General features: G+C 43.1%; 1 protein-coding gene across 1 annotated transcript in view; it reads left to right on the forward strand.

Moving 5' to 3' along the window:
• Nucleotides 1-652: 652 nt before the first annotated feature.
• The window catches only part of smarcd3a (SWI/SNF related, matrix associated, actin dependent regulator of chromatin, subfamily d, member 3a), a 56257-nt gene continuing 36786 nt past the window's right edge, over nt 653-20123 (forward strand). The window contains exon 1 of the mRNA XM_036518809.1: nt 653-874. Within this exon, the coding sequence (XP_036374702.1) occupies nt 863-874 (12 nt within the window). The 5' untranslated portion in view covers nt 653-862. The remainder of the gene's footprint in view (nt 875-20123) is intronic.

Consider the following 20123-nt stretch of genomic DNA (forward strand, 5'->3'; position numbering starts at 1 on the left):
AGAACTAATAATACGTTTATGTTTTAGTAATAACCGAGCAGAGTTTAAAACCCTGGTGAAGTCCAGACTGGGAGACGGTTCTCATTTTCAGTGAAAATGCCCAACGTTACTGTCATGTTTTAGTAATATGTATTCGGAACGCCTATTTTACATTTTACATACATTCTGGCATAATTGCCAGAAGGAATTTATGCTGATTTTAGAACAGAACTGTCTCAGAGGAACAAAAACACTGGGTGGCATCAGGGCCACAATTACTTAGTGATAATGAGCCCAATGTTATTACCAGTTTGTTCAACAGAAAACTATAACATTCGTTCTGTTCTGACTCAAGCGCACAGGTGATGAAGGACGAGTTGTTTCTTTTTCGAACGACCTATTTTAAGACGGTTTAATTCGTCCAGGTATTTTGTGCACACGCCCCAAAATGTCATCCCTTGAATATATATGGTAGTTTGTCGGTGGCATTTTTGATATGCATCAACTTCTCCGAAGATGTAGCCCTGTCCAAAGTATTACTTTGAATATTTCCAGTAAATGGCGCTCACTGTCCGCTCACTGTAATTTGTCGACACTCCCTTCTCACCCTCTTTTGAATTGATCCGTATTCAGCAGTGCCCGCGCCTGCGCCGCTGCCTCAGCCGCACTAAGCTTCGCCAGACCCGGCTCCATCCTCCAGACTCAGCCCCTTCCGAGCCACCAGCCGCCCATCTATCCGTGCTAACATCCAGGGGGGAGTGTGAGGGAATCACAGTCTCTAGCCGTGAGGAAGTTCAGTACTAGAGCGCCGGACAGAGGCTCTGTTGTTATTGTTATTTTTTGTCGTTCCGAAAACCTCAGGACAGCAGACTGCATTGCAGCGATGGAGAGAAAGGTAGGAGTTTGCCGCGACACCACACTCTAAGCGTTAATAACCGTTTCCCCGTCAATAATTTTTGGTCCCTCCAACGCAAATTGCTTTCTGTCCACCATTAGAGGACCATGCTGCGCAGCCCAGCCCACCTTGGCACAGCCAGGCGGACTGCCAGCCAGAATGAGGATCAGGGGAGTTTTCCGGCTGGATCTTGGCTGCGCGTGTGTTGCACGGACTGAAATAACCAATTGCACAGGCTGAATAAATGCATTTTAGTATAAAAAATGACACTTTGGGAATATCCAGCGTAGCTCCATTTATTTCTTAGTTTGTAAAACAGCATGGGAACGTAACAAATTATTTTATTAGTATTTGTGATGTTGTGTACACAGATAGCAATATTTAGAGCGCTGTAAGATAATCACCCACCTTTCCCCCCCTTAACCCCTAGCCTGCACTCAAACCTTTCCTCGCTTTCTGCAGAGTGCTGTAGGCGTGAGGGTTTGCCGACCCTGACTAGTAGGAGCAGACACATGATGAGGGGAATACTGTAAAAACTCCCCGCCACAGACAACAACCACCCGCACCTTCCACTTCGCCCCAACCTCCCCTCCCTCACCCGTCTCCAGCGCTAGTCTAGTCTAGTCTCGTAGATACTTAACGTCCAGGCAGACGGCGGTGATCCCGATACAGTACCACTGCGCCCGAATCACAAATGCCGTTTTGCTTCCTCATTTTCGCTGCAGACAGAGATATAATTGGCCGTTAGTTGCTGTAACGCGAAATATTATGAAACTGTTTATTTTTCGCACATATTTGATAGCCTACATCATTTCGGATCGTTTTACACGGGCGCCGCGTGACACACATTAGACAAGAGATTGACATCATACGAATAAACTTTGCAGATTGTAGCGGGAGGTGTTGGTGCGTGAAAAGCAGACGTGGTGCGATGTGCATGTAGTGCCATTTTTTATTATTAATGCCTGAATACATTTCCCAGATGCAAGAGACGTAAATCAATGAGTAAAGCGAGACAGTATAAACACGCTGGCAGAAATGTCGATGTTGCGGTAAAAAAGGGAAAAGGTTTCCTTCCGTTTAAGCGCTTTCTGTACCTTCCGTTGCAGATGTTAAACGTGTTAAGCACCCTTCCCTGGCTCCACATACATGTCTGAATACGCAATGTGCTGGTGATTTGTGATCAGTGCGGTTACTTTTGTTTTGTTGGCCGTTTCGTCTGGTGGCTCAACCGCTCTGCGCATGCTGATGCGTACTCATGATAAATGATTCTCGGCGTGAGGCTTGTCTTATTATTTGGATTGCAATTTTATGTCACCTGTGATGAATGAATCATTATCTCGCATCCAATAGTGGCCCTGCTTCACTTCAGTAGTAATGTCCCACTTCCCACTCGACGCTGGAGTTGTGCCTCGCTGACCATGCTAATGCAGTATTATTGCCTTTGTAGTCCTACCAGCTGCGTTATAGTGTTTGCTCCCCTACTGTAACCTTAATGCAGTTTTAATGTAAAATGGCAGATTACTCCTTCTTGACATCATGTGATGAATAAACCATGTTGCCACATCTGTCCACATATGTGTAAATGGTGTGCCGGCCTAGACTCCTAAGATTTCCGTTTTGAGATGCAATTAATACAATGCTCATTTGTTTATGTTGTTTTTTGGGGAAGGAGGGGTTACTATCTAAGAGGCTGAATGGTGCCATAAGACAATGCTTTACAAGACAAAGAGGTTAAAAGGGTTTTTTCACAGTCATCTGTTGTTTTAAGAAATGTGAACGCTAGCTTAGTCTTTTTAAGCCTTACCCATTACAGGGGTGAATCCCGTTGTTTTCAGAGGACGGTTTTGTGAAGCGAACTGTGGCTCATGTTTCTCGGTCCGCTGTCAGCTTGAATACAGTAGTAGTTTGACTGCTCTGTTCGTCGTGGCTTGCATGCTGATGACGTTGACAGCAGTCCTGCGTATTACAAGAGCATGCACTTTTCAAAGGCCTTGGCTGAAGCCTTCTAGATTTACAACAGGGCCGCTGTGTTTACAGAACTGAAGATGCATGAAGCAGACTAGCACCAGTGTGACACCTCTGAATGTGACAATTCTGAAAAAAAATGAGAGGAGTTTTTTTTTTTATTTCTTAAGCATAATCAGCAGTTTAACAGTCACTGCAATTAGCAAAATGTAATATTCTGTCTTTCCCTGCTTTTTATAGTACAAATATAGGAACAGTGCTAGGAAACTTGTTAATATGGAAAAAATTGTTACATGGTTAGATGTCATATGTCTAAAATCGCCGTAAGGAACAAAGACCCAGGGTCACAGAGAAAATGACAGAATATTCTTGGTAGTGTTACATTCACACAAGCAAAAAATATTCAGTGAAATTCCACAGCGTCAGACGCAGCAGGCATTAAGTGTGAAATACCGAGGTCCAGTGGGCAGAAGATTTGGTTGAGTTAGACTGAAAGTGTGCCCTGTGAAATAAAAAAAAATGCGATACTGTGCAGGGGTATGCCTGTAAGCCACAGTGCAGTGTGAGCACCACCGCTCCTCTCCCTGGCTGGCCTGACCCCTTTCTGAGGTGTACAATTGCACCATTCGCCAGCCTTATGTCACGCCAGCCCTCTGGCGCGGCCGCCCCGTGGCTCCCTCATTGAGGAGAGCAGGCTCCCTGGGAAGACGCGCCGCCGTGACAGCTTGGCACCCTCTGAGGTGTCCTCGCTCGCCTCGTTACACCTCGGTGGCCCGGGAGAATAGCGGCTCTTTCGCGGCGCCCCCGCGCCTTGAGCAGATAGGTCTGGGATGAGCAAGCAGGAAAGACACTCTTCCCCGCCGCTCCCCCCCCATCTTCCATGCCGAACATCTTTTATCAGGACTCCCAGGCAGATACATGACAGATAACCCCCCCCCGATCCCCGACAGCAGCGAGAGAAGCCCCCGCAGGCCGGCTCAGACGCCGTCTCGCCGCCCACGAGCAAAGGGAGGCTGGAGGCCAGGAGAGAGGAGGGGGATCAGGAATGAAAGGCAGCAAGAGGAAGGGAACGAGGAACTCACAACTCGGGCACAGCCAGCAGGGAGGAAGCACAAAGACTCTTACAACGTAACTGCATTCTGTCTTGTTCTTACCTTTGACTGACAGACTGAAGCGAGCACCAAGTATCTTTTTTGTTTGTTACATACGGTCATTTTTTTCATTAATTCGCAGTAACCAGCATAGTCATTATGCATTAAAGAATGTAAAGGTATTATATTGACTTCACATTGGCCCAGATAAAAGGCAGAACTGATTATAAGATGAGTTTTTATTGAATTTTTTAAATGAAATTTTAAAAATGGTAAAAATACAGCTTATCAAACAAACAAGAAACATATATTTCTTCCTTGGTGCAGAAGGTGTCAGCAGCCCGGAAGAGGTAGTGATTGTAACAGGGTGCGGTCATAATTGCCCTGAGTATAAGCATTTCCTCATTCCATTTCTGGATACAAAAATAAATTCAGCAACTTTCATGTCTACCTGTTAACTAACAACATTAAGACTGCAAACTTATGTTTGCCAAGGGATTTCCTCTGAATGTTAGCATTTGAAAGGTGTTTTTTGCCATCATTTTTTTCCTTATGACACAATATTTCTTTGAAGCCCAGTTGTTAAATACATCTGCTTTATTAAATACAATGATTTTAAAATAAAATTTGTATCCTAAATGCTTCTCGGTCCCCTAGATATTTGTCCATACACCTGCCTTTTTCAGCATAGGGTAGATAAACTTATCCACCTTCCTACCACTGTAGCTTCACAGCACAGCTTCTGAATACACTCTCTATTAACTAGCTTCACTTTGGCCAGTGCCACCACCATCCACCACTTAGCTTTAGTGTCAGTGATTTTGACCCCTGCACAAATATACGCTGAATTCCATTTTAAAAATGGATATTTTAGACAGGAAAATCCCCACCATATATTTGGGACTGTATGGTAGTAATACGGATTAGTATTCAAATTCACCAAATATGACATGAGGTGTATTGCAAACCAGCATACAAACTGGCCCACTGTTGCTAGATCTCCCAGACAAGTCTTGAAGAGCTGTTTCAGATGGAAACCAGAACTACCTTTTCATACCCCAGGGGTCCAGCCATTGTTTTATTCAGATTACTTGAAATGAAGATTCTAAGTTCCAGTTTATTATCCTTCATGTAAACCATTACTTCCTCCACTTTCAAAAGTAACATATATCTCAGGTTATTACTTATTCGATATATTCCATTAAATGTAAGTAATTTGCTTAGTTGATGTCCTTATCCATGGCAGCTTACTTGTCTTTTACTTCATATATTGAGGAATAATGCATTTTGATATTTACAAAAGAAAGTAGATTTACGTGTCTTATTAAAGGGTGCAAAAGTTACAGCTCGCCAAGAATTTAACTCTGCAACTTTGTAGCCAAATAATGTTCCAATATGTGAAACACACAGCCTCCTATAGGTAAAAATCCAGGTGTCCATCATGTCCTGCTTTCTGAGGGAGTCATGTCATCACCAAAGAATGTTTGGTGATCTCATGCGCAGCTACTGGGTTGGTTAGTACAGTGAAGTCAAAGTGAACCAGTAGGGAATGAAATAATACCCAAGCACCCGCTAGCAGTAGCCTTTGCGATCAATAAAACAGACGCTGTGATAATCCATGCAATCCACTAATCAAACACCTCCTCCCTTCTTGAGGGGACGTATGTGTACACCGGGATGAGCTGCGTGTGAACGTTCCGGTATTGGTGCTCGAGCTCCACACATCCGGTCAGCCCTTGCAAAATTGGGTGGCAGAACACATTAGGTCAGGGGTGTCCAAACCTCTCCTGGAGGGCCACTTGTCCTGCATGTTTTAGATCTCTCCCTGCTCCAACACAGCTGATTCAAATGATCAACTCGTTATGAACTCCCGAAGCTACTGAATAACAAACTGATCATTTGAATCAGCTGTGTTGGAGCAGGGAGAGATCTAAAACATGCAGGGCAAGTGGCCCTCCAGGAGAGGTTTGGACACCCCTGCATTAGGTCATGCCACTGGGCAGTTAGCAGCTTTTGTGTCTGGGATATCTTGCGGGGAGAAAGGGACAATGGAGCACTTCCTTATTTGGTCTGACACAGATTTACTGGCAGCGCAAAGGTCTGTGCTTTGTTTGTCAGGAAACTTCCCACAGCCCAAGCCATTTTTGGAGGAACTGGACTCGGGTGTTGATTTTAGCCGTGATAAATGCACGCCTACATACGCAGGGCCTTGCACGGTTCGGACACATTGCTCGTAAGAGTTGACAAGGATTGCGCACGCAGTGGTCCGCTTTCAGTCATTGTTCGTGACATGACTGTGGATGTTCCGCCCGTTATATCCCGCTCAGACCGCTGCATAACACCTTTAATGCTACAACACAGGTATAGGCAATTAGCGGACAAGGAACATGTTCTTATGCAGGCAAAAAATAATGTGTAAAATGCTTCTGTGTAACGTGTGTAATATGCAGGCACTGTATTAAATGCAGATCGGGGATTAAGTGAGGGAGGCCCTGGGTATGTGTTGGAATTTCACTGGAGTGGTACACTCCTGTGGACTGTATTGTTTTGCATTTGTGTGTTGGGCCAGGTGCGTATTTGTGGTCTCAGCCTTGTGTGTTTGCCGCTGGCTCTTGTTCTTGTGTGGATGATGATTTCCTTGGTTGTGTAACGTTCTGTGTTGTTTTTCTGGATGTCCTTTTGTACTTGACTGCTGGAGTCCCTCTGGATAAGAGCACTTGCTTGATGTTAACACTATGAATGTATTGTCGAAGGTACTCATCTTGTATGTCATTCTGGATAAGAGCATCTGCTAAATGTAAATGTAAATGGTATAGTCACAGGGAAAGTTCTTAAAGACATTGTGCGTGTGGCCTCAATGCCTGTGTGTTCAGTGCTTGATTATGTTACAGGAGTGCGGGGCTTCAAGGACTCTGTGAAATGTAGCACCGTGCATTTTTTTGGGGGCACGCAGGTTTGCAGCAGTTATTGGGGATATAGGCTGGTAGCCATGTGAAGTCAGGCGGTGGAATAGATTATTTTACGTTCCTGAGTAAAGATTTAATGAGTCTTCATTTGGGATGTTGAAAATAAGCATCCATGAAACATGAAAGAGTTTCAATTATTTTGTGACACAAAAATAGAGGGCATACTAATATCCATACTGTAATATTTTTGTGGAGCTTAAAAAATTCCATTAGTCATATTTTAAAAAAAGGCTATAAGTATACAGAAGAATGGGCTGTTGAAATCTGGTGGAATCTCAAGTTGAGCACATGCAGTGTACTCTATTTAAGGAGGACTTTTCTGCATAAGCATATATCACCTTCAATCTGAACACAAGCCAAAGGTCCCTCTGCACACAGCTGAATGCTGGCATTATGCCTTTTTTTACTGTTTGTGGTCATTACAGCCAGACCAAGAAGGACGTTGTGTTATTTGTGATTTGGGTGAAGCAGAAAACAAAATACATCGCTCTATTGTACAAACTTTTGTGTTTGTACAAATTTGCGTTGAACTGTCAAGTAAATTGCCCAGTTTATTCTGCCCGGAGGACCATAACAAAGCGTTAGTGTCCTTTTAGGAAACGACTTTTGAGATTTTCCTCTGTGCTCGGAATGAATAGAACAGAAAGAAAAGACACCTGATATAAGTTTGTTCTCAATGTGGATTTAGTATTGTATAGTAATGTGTTCTGTCCCTTTTACAGTTTTCATCTTGTTTGCCTGAGTAACTATATCTCATAAAGTTTATGAGGAAATTTGTTTTCTCCCCGGTGATATGCTCAATTGTATGTGTGTCTCACAAGCCTGTATGGACTGGGTGCCATTAAGACACATTAATAAAACATAAGTTCTGTTATTTATTGATTTGTTCATCTTATATGTGCATGAATTGAAGTTTTCCTCTAAAGCGGACTGTTCTTTTACCATTTATGGCCCAGTTAAACTGCACATAGCAATTCAACAAGGGAAAGTGTTTGTTTGGACATGCTTCCTGCAGCCAAATGAACTGTTTTTCTAGAGTTGCTTGTCAAATAACTCATGGCTTTTTTTAGAAAATGTGCCATTAATGTCAGTAACCATTCAGATATCCAGGTTATCAAAGTCATTTGTAAGGTAAGCTGTTGAAGATTTCAGCCGAGATGCCCTTTCAAAGCAAATGTTAAATATGAAGCCAGAGTCTGAGCTGAGTCTCCCCTCAGCCAATCAGCTTGCAAGTTTCAGACATCTCCAAGGCGATATGGGAAGACCGTCCTGAAAGGCAGACATTACGTTACATAACCACTGGGTTGAGATCACGTGACTCACATCTGCTGGCCTATAGGGTTTGTTTTGTATTTATTTGTTGGGAAGATGCTTTTACTGACTGCTAGCTTTTTTTTTCCCCTCTTCAACCCATAACTGCAGCTCATATTTCACTTGAGAGATTCATTGCAAGTGAGCCCTTGAGTGCAACTGCATCATCTCACCCAGAAATTGTACATGCAGTCCTACAGACAGGAATTCACTGCTCAGCACTACATGTCCTTAGAACAGTATGTATTAATAAGAAAAACATGGTTGGCAATGTACTTGTGCATGCGTTTTTCTTTCGGTTTATTAGTCTTGTTAGTATTTATTATAAGTCTTTATTAATCTTTACCAGTGTTAGTGGTTTATAGCTGCTAGTTTGTTAGGTTACAGAGGTAATGTCCCTGAGATGTGAAACCGGGTTTTTATACAAGCTTTATCTCTCTGTAGACACCACCCCTAGCCCGTATCTGTCTGGTCACTCAAACTTAACTTATATAGCTCTGCTGAAAAGGGTTGGCCAAACACAGTCACTGTTATCCAGGAGGCTTTGGGTGGGGGTCAGGATTATGACAGTTTTCTTCGGCCGAAACGGTGCAAACGAGAATGTAGGCATCATGTTTTCCGTGGTTACACTCCCTCCCTTCCTTATTTTTTCATCAAGTGTCACCACGGGTTTACATGTCAGGTACATAAATGACATAGAAAATCAGTGTCCTAGGCATTAGTGGGAGTGCATAGAGAGAGATTGTGGGTCAGGCCGGAGCGTTTAGATTAGATTTTTACGCTGTTGTCAGTGATGGTGTTGTGGAAAATGTTACCACTTCCATTCTAATTGTCCCTAAAAGGTTTCAGGCTGCAGTGACACCAAGGCCAAGTGCAGGGGTTCTGAATAAAAACAGAGCCTTGTGTAAAGTAGCTCCACTCCATCCGGAGAGGCTTGCAATGTCACATGAAATGGTGGGTACATGCTTGCTGAGGTTCATCAATAGGCAGCCAGCTGTGCTGGATGTCACAGCACAGAGAACGATGGTCATTTTGAAATGGGTGACAAAAAACAGGAGCAGAAGTGGCTGTCACTTGGGGTTTGAACCCATGAATAAAGTACAGTGTTGTAGCCACACTCTGTTGCCAGTATACCCACTTTTCATCAGTGTTGTAGCCACACTCTGTTGGCAGTATACCCACCCATTGTAAAACACGTTATATCCAACACCCAAAGGTCTCCCTAGGATGTTGACTTTCTGGGTGAACTGTGCCCATGGTTTTCATTCGCTGAATGGCATACCATCGCCATGCTGGTACAGTATGTTTAGTATAGGGATGGACTAGGGGTGGTCAGTGGGAGAGGACATGAAGCCCGGTGACCATCTTGTGGAAATGTCCACTGAGAATGCACAAGCCGGACTGGAATCCAACTGGGAGTGCTTTCGACCAATGAGGTCCTTCAGCCCAGTGAGAAACTGCCTAAAGATGCTGACAGTGGCATAAAATCGTAAAATCACCTGTGCAGCAGGCTCTCCCCGGTTTTTGTGACAGCGAATTTGGGAAAAGGGCAAAGGGATCCGCCATGCACTCATCACTCATTTAGCGGCCCTTTGATAGGCCCCTGTTGAGATGAGGGTGGGGCCAGAATGTCTCCAGCTTGCTCTGAAAAGGAGCCAGATTCTGCAGGATTCAACTGTGTGTATCAGGCCTGCAGGGAATGGGAGACTCCAAGCCTCCACACCGAAAGCCTCTCTGAGGCAGTTTCTTGATTCCCCCCCGACAGACGCCCCTCGCCCGCGGCTGCCCCGGTTTTGAGGGACAGGAAGAGAGGGGGGCCCTGGCTGCGGTACTTCCAGCGAACAGGAAATGCCTTCCAGGTTGTCTCTGGAAACACTCCTATCTTTCTAAAGCCGGAGGGTGCGCTTGGGAAGCTTAACCCTTTGCGGAGCCGGCGAAGCATGAATTGTACAATGATCCCTTTTAGAGGCGATAAGCTGAGGAACCCGCCAAGGAGCTCAACCGTAAATACTGCAGGAATTAAAGATGCTTTGTCCTCGCTATCCCTACAGTGAAAGCCTCATTCTGGAAAATGCCGCCTAAACCGAAACAGCCCAGCACCCCTCCTGGCTCTCTTCGGAAACCGCAGAGTGCGGAAGGGAGCTCGTTTTATTTTACATGAAGCTTTTCTCCGTCGCTGATGGTATGTACAGTCAGGAGCTCGAAGTGTAGCCTGTACATGTTCGTCCCTCTTTCTGAGTGCAGGGGTCACTGGGTGCTTTTGGGTCCCCTCTGATCCCCGCTGGTTTCAGGCCATTGTGTGCGGCAGGCCTTTGTGAAGGCCCACATCTGCTCACAGCAGGCTGGAGCACAGGCATTTGGAGCCCAAGGAGCCCCACACCCCCCCAAATTCAGCCCTTTCAGACGACTCCTGGTCCCTATTCACAGCTCTCGGGCGGCCTGCCAGATCAACTCAGGTGTCCAAGTGCATTCACAGGCCCCCTCTACCTGCTTTTAAAGCTACAGGAGACATTGCTCACGACTGACTGCAGTTCTGCTACTTGCTCCAAAACACACTGAAATCCTTCAGACAAATACAACACATGAGATTCATACACTTGCAGGCATCAGTGTGAACATCTATTTGTTAGCACAATACATTTAGCTATTTGAGACAACTGTGCTTTTTATAATAATACTCCCCTATAAGGCTATGTAGGATGTGGAACTTATTTTGATTGGGCCATAGGCTCATGATGAAAAAGAACAAAGTAAGATATTTAAACCATGAAGCCAAAAAATGCCCGTGCCATAGTGCCTTCAAGCTTGAAATATGGGCTCATCTCTGATTCTGTGTGTGTTGTGGCAGCGTTCCGGCTTAACCCAACACTTTGCGTAACACGTGAAGGAGGGTAGCCTCGGTCTGCCCTTGATGCAGCGGCGTTCTGTGGGGCCGGCCAATGGGAAATGGGGAGGGAGATTCCAGACACTTGGCCGGGAGCCAGCAATCCGTTCCACTGAGCATCAGCGGGCGCCATGGCAACAGGGAGGGGTACAGCGTGTGCCGAAAGAGCTTGCTTAGTGCTGCAGAGCCGGACAGAGAGGCTAGCGTGCTTTCCGCTCCGAGGGGTGATTTTAACTGTTTAAAAAGAAGGAAAAAAATCGCATTTCTTTATCTTTCAGCCGTGCCCTTTACAAAGTCTCTGCTTTCGCCCTCGCTGCTGGGTCGACCAGCTTGGCTTGGCTGCAGTGATGTGTTATTTCTACCTCACACTACCCTGTTAGGATAGATCCATTAAGTACCGAAGGACCAATCACATTTATTACTTGAGAGCCTCTTGGATGTGATGGGATGTAGCTCATCTATGTGCTCAAAGGACATAAAGTGATAGCTGCCCCTGTTTGGCCAGATTGCATGCTTCCCCAGCTCCTGATTAATGTCCTCTCAGCATTGCTTTGACGTTGTACCAATGCAGTGCGGTTTGTGAAATGTTGCTGTGAAGGTTGCTCTGGAATGGTGTGAGAGCTGTGCTCATTAGCTGAACTCACCCCGATCGCAGTCTGTGCAATCTGAAATCTCAGTGCCTCTGTCTGTGGAGGGGGGGGGGGGCGTCAGCAGCCTGTAGGCTGAACTGGCTGTGAGAGCAGTACAATTTTTGCATTGATTTTGCATTCCCTCCCTCAAAAAACCCAGAACTTATTCAAGATCAGAGCAGTTCTTTCACTTTGTTAAACAGCATTGTGCCATCTCTAATCAGTCTGCACGTGATGCAATTTTAAAAACATCACGTATCAATACATATAATACACCCTGTGACTGTTTTCAAAGATTATTGAATATGCGATTTAAAATTTGTGACAATGTTGAATTGCTGCAGTTGTACAAGTGCTGTGTTTTTTGAGGAAGACTCTCTAAATGCTGTGCTTATTAGTTGATTTATGTGAGTAGTGAACAGCTATAACTTGTCTCAGCTCAGCTTTATTAATTGAATGCATGTATCTGAAGTGAGGCATTTAATTGCAAAATGAATTTGCATGGAAACCTTACACTAACAAATACTCAGAATAATTGTAATCTGAGTTGAAGTTTATCAAACAGTGGGCCTTGTTGCAAAATGGTACATTCTACAATTGTGTTGTACAATGTACAATATTGTGTTGAAAATCAGAATTATTGCAGAATTATTTCATACATTCGGGGTGTTTGGGCTGTTTTGTGATTCTACCAACTGTCGATTGAGTTCAAGAGAGAAACAACACTTGTTTCTGTCTTGAACTCATGAAACATGTATCTGTTGTTAGAATATACAGACAAATAATGAGTAATGACTTGTAGCTTACAGCTCACACTTTTGTTCATATTCTGGACATCACTGCTAGTTACATGTAGCATAATGGCATCATAGACTTCATTAAAAAATGAGCTCTGACTTTTTTTTTATTTGTGATATCCTCTTCATGTCATTCAGGGACCTAAATTTCCTTCAGGGAGCCAGGACCTCAAATGGGGGTACGACGGGTCATAGTGACTTTTTTAGTGACCAACTTTTTTGTTAGTTGGTGATAGCATTATAGTGCTCATAGAGTGTGCTACAATCCTTTCTTTTATCCTTCATACTTCTATTTTTAAAATCAATTTTATCATGATACATGTGTCATGATACACGGGCGGCAGTGTAGCATAGTGGTTAAGGAGCAGACCTCGTAACCAAAAGGTTGCCGGTTCGATCCCTGCTGGGACACTGCTGCTGTACCCTTGGGCAAGGTACTTAACCCACAACTGCCTCAGTAAATATTTGGCTGTATAAATGGATAACATTGTAAAGAGCTGTAACCTATGTAAGTTGCTTTGGATAAAAGCGTCTGCCAAATGAATAAATGTATATACACTCTCAAACAAAGTTACTAACATCATGTTATCAGATTAACGAACCTTTCACCTTTGAACCAATTCTTTAGTAAAGCAGTACATACCGTATCACAATTAATGAAGTAAATCATATAACAAAGACACAAACATAGCTTTTTAATATTGATTTTTAATATAAATTTTAATATAGATTTTTTTCCCTTTATCATGTTATTCAGAGAGTTTAGGGGTTGCTCTCTTATCTTGCTGTGTGGGTGTGAGTTCACCTCAAGCAGAGCTCAGGTTAGCTGACAGCTAGATGCCACATTTCAGGAGAACAAATCTAGATGGGTTGTGTCAGTTTATTTTCACTTGTCCTTTTTCAAAGCGCATAAAAGAAGGGGCTAGCACACACACATGCACACGTGTATGAATGTTTACACACTTGTCTCCCACACACACACATACACACACAAATACACAATTTAGCTCATTGTTAATGCCAGCCTGGTAAAAGCCTGAGCTGCTGAGGCACCCTGCAATAAAAGGTCATTTACAAATACTCAGTAGGGGACCTCTGCACTCTGCAGGAATGTACGCTTGAGACCAAGGCTGTACTGCCCCTGGTAGGCCAATGACCGGTTTACTGATTGCAGGTGTCGGTGACCGGCAGTCCTTTTGAAGGTCTGCCTTCTGCCCTCTCCTTTCACTGACTGGGACATCACCAATTGGTGATTAGCTGTTAGCTTTTGAATACGAGAGACTGGGGCTCCGGCAAGGGGGATTCCGACACTCGGCACACGTCTCTGCTCTCATTGTCCAATCCTTTTGTTGCTAGCGCTCTGCCACGTGGGATTGTTTTGATTACAAGGGGCGAGAATTTTTTTCTTTGTTTTTTTTTTTCTTCCAGCTTCCATTTGATTGAATTTCACATCATAGATTTAGAGGTGACCGGCTCACGGAAATCACTAATATTACTGATCCTGGTCTTTGTGCTTTGTTAACTGCTTTCAGTTGTAAAAATTAATTTCAGTGTGCAATTCAATATTAAAAAATGAAATAAGGATCAAAATTCCATTTTTATGTTAGCAGGCCCCTCTCCTGTTCTTCATAATGTGGGCTGCATGTGGAGTAATGTCCAGACCTCTTTAGTTTCTGCACACTTGAATTTAGGGTTGAGCATTGTTATGCTGATAAGCATTCTGCTTCATCACAGTGGTTTCAGCTGGGGACATGCAGTTGTGCAGTACCCTCCGAATATATTTATACCATAAATAAATTGTAAAAAAAATGTGAATTAACAGATCTGCCAGACAGCAAGCAGCATTTTGAATGTGCATAAATGAAAATATGTTTACTGTCATATCAGTTACATACTATGAACACTATATAGAGCAATAATGCATATTTAACAGGTGATTTGTTTTCAAGAAATGTAATGATCAGATTTATTTACCTTATTTAACATCCCGTTAAGTATGTTTTTTTTGTTCATCTTCTTATTACTTTGATGGTACAGAAAAGATGCTCCCTGTAGACCTCTATGAGATTCTGGCACTTGTCAGGGCAGATTTTTTGACCACTCCTGGCAGAATATCTCCAGCTTTCAGTTTGACTCTTTTTGGCTCTGGTTCATGAGTAACCCCTTTTAATTCAAATGTACAGTGTTCTATGAAGTTGAGATTGTAAAGGCCAGTCCAGACCACTAAATTCCTGTTCACTTAATCATTTCTTTTAAACTTGGATGTGAGCTTTGGATCATTATCAAGTTGGAATGCCCATATTTGACCCAGTTTGAGATTCCTAGCCAAGTGAAACAGCTTTATAGTCAACATGTCCTGGGATATTTTGAATCCACCCTTTTATGGATTCTAACAGGAGTCCCACTATGAGAAGGCATAAAGTAACCTTAATGCAAAACAGAGGCACCTGTATATTGCATATGTCGGGATGTTCTACTCAAAATGAGCTTCACCTTTTGGCATCAAAAACACTGTTGATAGACATGTTAGCGGCGTTCAGTTTATCTTTCATTTGAAAACAAAACATGACATTAAGTATCGTTAAGATCCTGTTATGCAAATTTCTGTCACTCCGCACCAGGAAATACTTCTGCCTTGCAACTCTGCCACGAGCACCAAACCCATACTGCGACTGTGGAATGATGGTGTAGTTTTGGGGGTTTCAGGCTCTCAGGCCTGCTGGCCCCAGGTTTCAAGTTACCTCCAAATCCATTTTTCTCACAGTACACTGTGGTGAAATTGCCTTGCGGTCTTAGTCTGCCAAGGGAACGCCCCCCTCCAGTAGCCTTGAACTTTGTGATAAAGGACGCTACAGTGGGAATATGTGGGCTCAGCCTCATGTCTGTAATTTTACAGCCGTCACATGACTTGCGGAGGTCAATTTGCGAAGGACGTCTGCCAAAATTTGCATGGAATTTGCAGACGGCTCTCTCCCTCTTTACCTGTGCTGAGTGGTCCTAATGGGTTGCTTTAGACGCGAAGTACGAAAATATTGTATTATCTTGTAAACATACATCTGTTTCCAAAACCTTCTGTCGAATTGTGTAAATCTCTTCACTTCCTATTTGTCTCTTAAGTCACACTTATTATAGCTCGTAGGTTGTGATTACAGTTGGGGGCTATTGTATGTAAGAAGTCAATGATAATGTTTAAAAATAATTGCAGTGCTTAAAGCATTTTCTATTTGACTTGACTATTTAATTGGATGAGAAACTCTCCTAAGTAATATAGTTTATTGTTTGATGTAGAATTAAATAACATTTACTATATGATGATATATAGCATACATATGATAATGTGATATAACATTAGAGTTTATGCATGTAAGTGTTCCTTGGACCATCTCTTCCATAAAAGCGCCTAGTAATTTCTGCATGCTGATCCAGGATCATCTTACCCAGCTCCAGTCCTGACCCCAGTCATTATGGGAGAATGATGGAAGACTGTGGTGTCGGTGTACGCCCTTGGTCAGGGCTAAAACACAGCGTGTACTTCCTCTCTGGACACACCTACTACTCCACACCCTTTCGGCTCGGCTGCTGTCCCTCTGATCAACCCATCCAGCTGTGACCCCGGGCCTGATCCCACATAGAGAAGAACGTTCAGTTTGTGTGTATACAGCAGTGTAGCGTAGTGGTAAAAAGCAGGGCTTGTAACCGAAAAGTTGCTAGTTCGATTCCCTGCTGGGGCACTGCTCCTGTGCCCTCGGTAAGGCGAGGTACTTAACCCAGAATTGCCTCTGTGTAAATGGGTAATGTAAAAATAGTAACCTATGTAAGTCGCTCTGAATATGAGCATCTGCTAAATGCACTAATGCAATGTAAAGTATGCACTGGTGAGAATTGGAATCTAAAATAAAAGTAAAGAACTGATTCCAAATATTAGTCTAAAACAATTACCAATTATTACCACTTTCATGCGTGTGGATAGAATGTCATTTCTTTAATATCTGTACAGAACTGCATATACAAATGTGGCAATAGCTAATGTATTTGTACTGTACTTGAGGCACATTAGGATATATAGTTCTTGCTTTGGATGTCATACAGTGCTGGCCAAAAGTATTGGCACCCCTGCAATTCTGTCAGATAATGCTCAATTTCTCCCAGAAAATGATTGCAATTACAAATGTTTTGGTAGTAATATCTTCATTTATTTTGCTTGCAATGAAAAAACACAAAAGACAATGAAAAAAAAATTAAATCAATTATCATTTTACACAAAACTCCAAAAATGGACCGGACAAAAGTATTGGCACCCTCAGCCTAATACTTGGTAGCACAACCTTTGGACAAAATAACTGCGAACAACCGCTTCCGGTATCCATCAATGAGTTTCTTACAATGCTCTGCTGGAATTTTAGACCATTCTTCTTTGGCAAACTGCTCCAGCTCCCTGAGATTTGAAGGGTGCCTTCTCCAAACTGCCATTTTCAGATCTCTCCACAAGTGTTCTATGGGATTCAGGTCTGGACTCATTGCTGGCCACTTTAGAAGTCTCCAGTGCTTTCCCTCAAACCATTTTCTAGTGCTTTTTGAAGTGTGCTTTGGGTCATTGTCCTGCTGGAAGACCCATGACCTCTGAGGGAGACCCAGCTTTCTCACACTGGGCCCTACATTACGCTGCAAAATTTGTTGGTAGTCTTCAGACTTCATAATGCCATGCACACGGTCAAGCAGTCCAGTGCCAGAGGCAGCAAAGCAACCCCAAAACATCAGGGAACCTCCGCCATGTTTGACTGTGGGGACCGTGTTCTTTTCTTTGAAGGCCTCGTTTTTTTTCCTGTAAACTCTATGTTGATGCCTTTTCCCAAAAAGCTCTACTTTTGTCTCATCTGACCAGAGAACATTCTTCCAAAATGTTTTTGGCTTTCTCAGGTAAGTTTTAGCAAACTCCAGCCTGGCTTTTTTATGTCTCTGGGTCAGAAGTGGAGTCTTCCTGGGTATCCTACCATAGAGTCCCTTTTCATTCAGACACCGACGGATAGTACGGGTTGACACTGTTGTACCCTCGGACTGCAGGACAGCTTGAACTTGTCTGGATGTTAGTCGAGGTTCTTTATCCACCATCCGCACAATCTTTCGTTGAAATCTCTCGTCAATTTTTCTTTTCCGTCCACATCTAGGGAGGTTAGCCACAGTGCCATGGGCTTTAAACCTATTGATGACACTGCGCACGGTAGACACAGGAACATTCAGGTCTTTGGAGATGGACTTGTAGCCTTGAGATTGCCCATGCTTCCTCACAATTTTGCTTCTCAAGTCCTCAGACAGTTCTTTGGTCTTCTTTCTTTTCTCCATACTCAATGTGGTACACACAAGGTTGAGTCAACTTTAATCCATTTTAACTGGCTGCAAGTGTGATTTAGTGATTGCCACCACCTGTTATGTGTCACAGGTAAGTAACAGGTGCTGTTAATTACACAAATTAGAGAAGCATCACATGATTTTTCAAAGGGTGCCAATACTTTTGTCCGGCCCATTTTTGGAGTTTTGTGTAAATTGATACTTGATTTGACTTTTTTTTCTTTCTCTTTTGTGTTTTTTTATTGCAAGCAAAATAAATGAAGATATTACTACCAAAACATTTGTAATTGCAATCATTTTCTGGGAGAAATTGAGCATTATCTGACAGAATTGCAGGGGTGCCAATACTTTTGGCCAGCACTGTATATTGACACATATTTGTGTTTTGTAATGGTTGTGATACAGAAGTTTGTTTATATAAGTGATGGCTCTATTTGTACTTTTGAGCTTCCACTGTTTGCTGTGCGTGCGTGCATCTCTGCAAACCGGAATGCACACTACCTCAACCCATTTAGCTCACAGCCAACTGTATCAGGCCGTAATGCCGTAACGCTCCGCGAGAACTTTGAGCTCTACGGTAGCCTTAATGTGTCAAAAAGCATCTGTGTACCGGGGTGAGCGACGCAACAGAAAATGCAGAATCCGCTCACGCAGAAGACTGCATCAGACGGCATCCCAAAAATAAGCCAGGAAATGCCAGAGATGGGGATGCTTCTCAGGCATAGATTGCTGAAGGCTGAATTTCATCAGGCATAGATTGCTAATGGCTGAATTTCATCAGGCATAGATTGCTAATGGCTGAATTTCATCAGGCATAGATTGTTGATGACTGAATTATATCAGGCATAAGTTGCTGAGGGCTGAATATATCAGGCATAGGCTGCTGAAGGCTGGATTTAAAAAGTGTGGGGTCAGTTATAAATTTTGTCTCTTCAGCTATTTTGCAGTTTAACTAGTTGCAAATTCTGAATTCTAATACTAATATAAAATATTGCATTATGTATCATTATGATACCATATAATGTTCCACTTTAGCTGTCCATGTATTATTCATTACATTATATTAACATGTTGATGATGTAAGTATGATAATGTAATATATTTAATACGTGTAAGAAAATGAAGATGTAAAATAATTTGCATAACTCACCAGCAGAACTCGGGACTACTTCAGTCTGGCCTCTTGTACATTTTGTTCTGAACAGCCAGTCCAGGATCAGCTCACCCACCTCTAATTCTAACACCGGCCATTTCGTGAAACACTGTGAGAGGAATAGAGCCAAAGATATCTGTGAATGAACTGCCTTTTGTTTTGAGGTCTTTGTGAGGGAAACACAAAAGTGAAACAGGTACAACGCAAATACAAAGATGCATTAGCCTCAGGAAGACTGAATTGAAAGAGCTGGTTATAAAGTAATGGGGCACTATAAGGCATGAAGTAGTATTGCTCCGTCAAGGATCACTCTGTCCAAAGCGAGAGTTTCCTACAGAATCTGCTGCAGGAAGGTACATGCCTATGTTGTGATCACCAGTGACCTCCTGTGGTCATTCTTTTAAATTGCAGACAGGCCTGTTATCTGGTAGTTACTGGCAGCAGAGCATATCAGAAATAATTGCCCAGACAGTATACCTCTGAACTTTGACTTTTGTCATTGGATCGCCTTGTTGGATTCCACTGTGAATAAACATTTCAATGGCATTCTCTATACAATGGAGAAAGGAGCCAGATGTTTTTCTTGACTCGCGTCACTGGCGTCGGCTGCGCTTTGCTTTATTTGAACAGATATGAATCCTGTAAGCTGAGCCCCTCTGCTGATAGTAATCTGTAGTGTAACATTATTCAGTAGATACAGCACTGTGGTGTCTGGCTCTCGACTGAAAGGCCAAGGCCGCAATGAATACCACTGTGTGTGGGAACCTCTCTTCTCTTTTCATTCTCATGTACATCACTTTTGTCAGTTGAATGTGGTCACAACCATTATGTCCCGCTCACGGGCTTGCAGACCCGGTGTGTGGGCAGGCATTTTATTTGTTCAGACCGCTTTCGCTTACTAAAGGTAGTTTGGGGGGTAGTTTGGTAGCTGGGGTACTGCTGCTGTACCCTTGCTTTAGTAAATATCCGGCTGTGTAAATAGATAACATGTAAGAATTATAACCTATGTAAGTCGCTCTGGATAAGAGCATCTGCTAAATTCTAATAACATCATGTAATGTAACTGAATGCTGACTTATATGTGATATATTTCAATAGGTAATC

This window comes from Megalops cyprinoides, chromosome 24 (genome assembly GCF_013368585.1).
Source record: "Megalops cyprinoides isolate fMegCyp1 chromosome 24, fMegCyp1.pri, whole genome shotgun sequence".
Classification (NCBI taxonomy): domain Eukaryota; kingdom Metazoa; phylum Chordata; class Actinopteri; order Elopiformes; family Megalopidae; genus Megalops; species Megalops cyprinoides.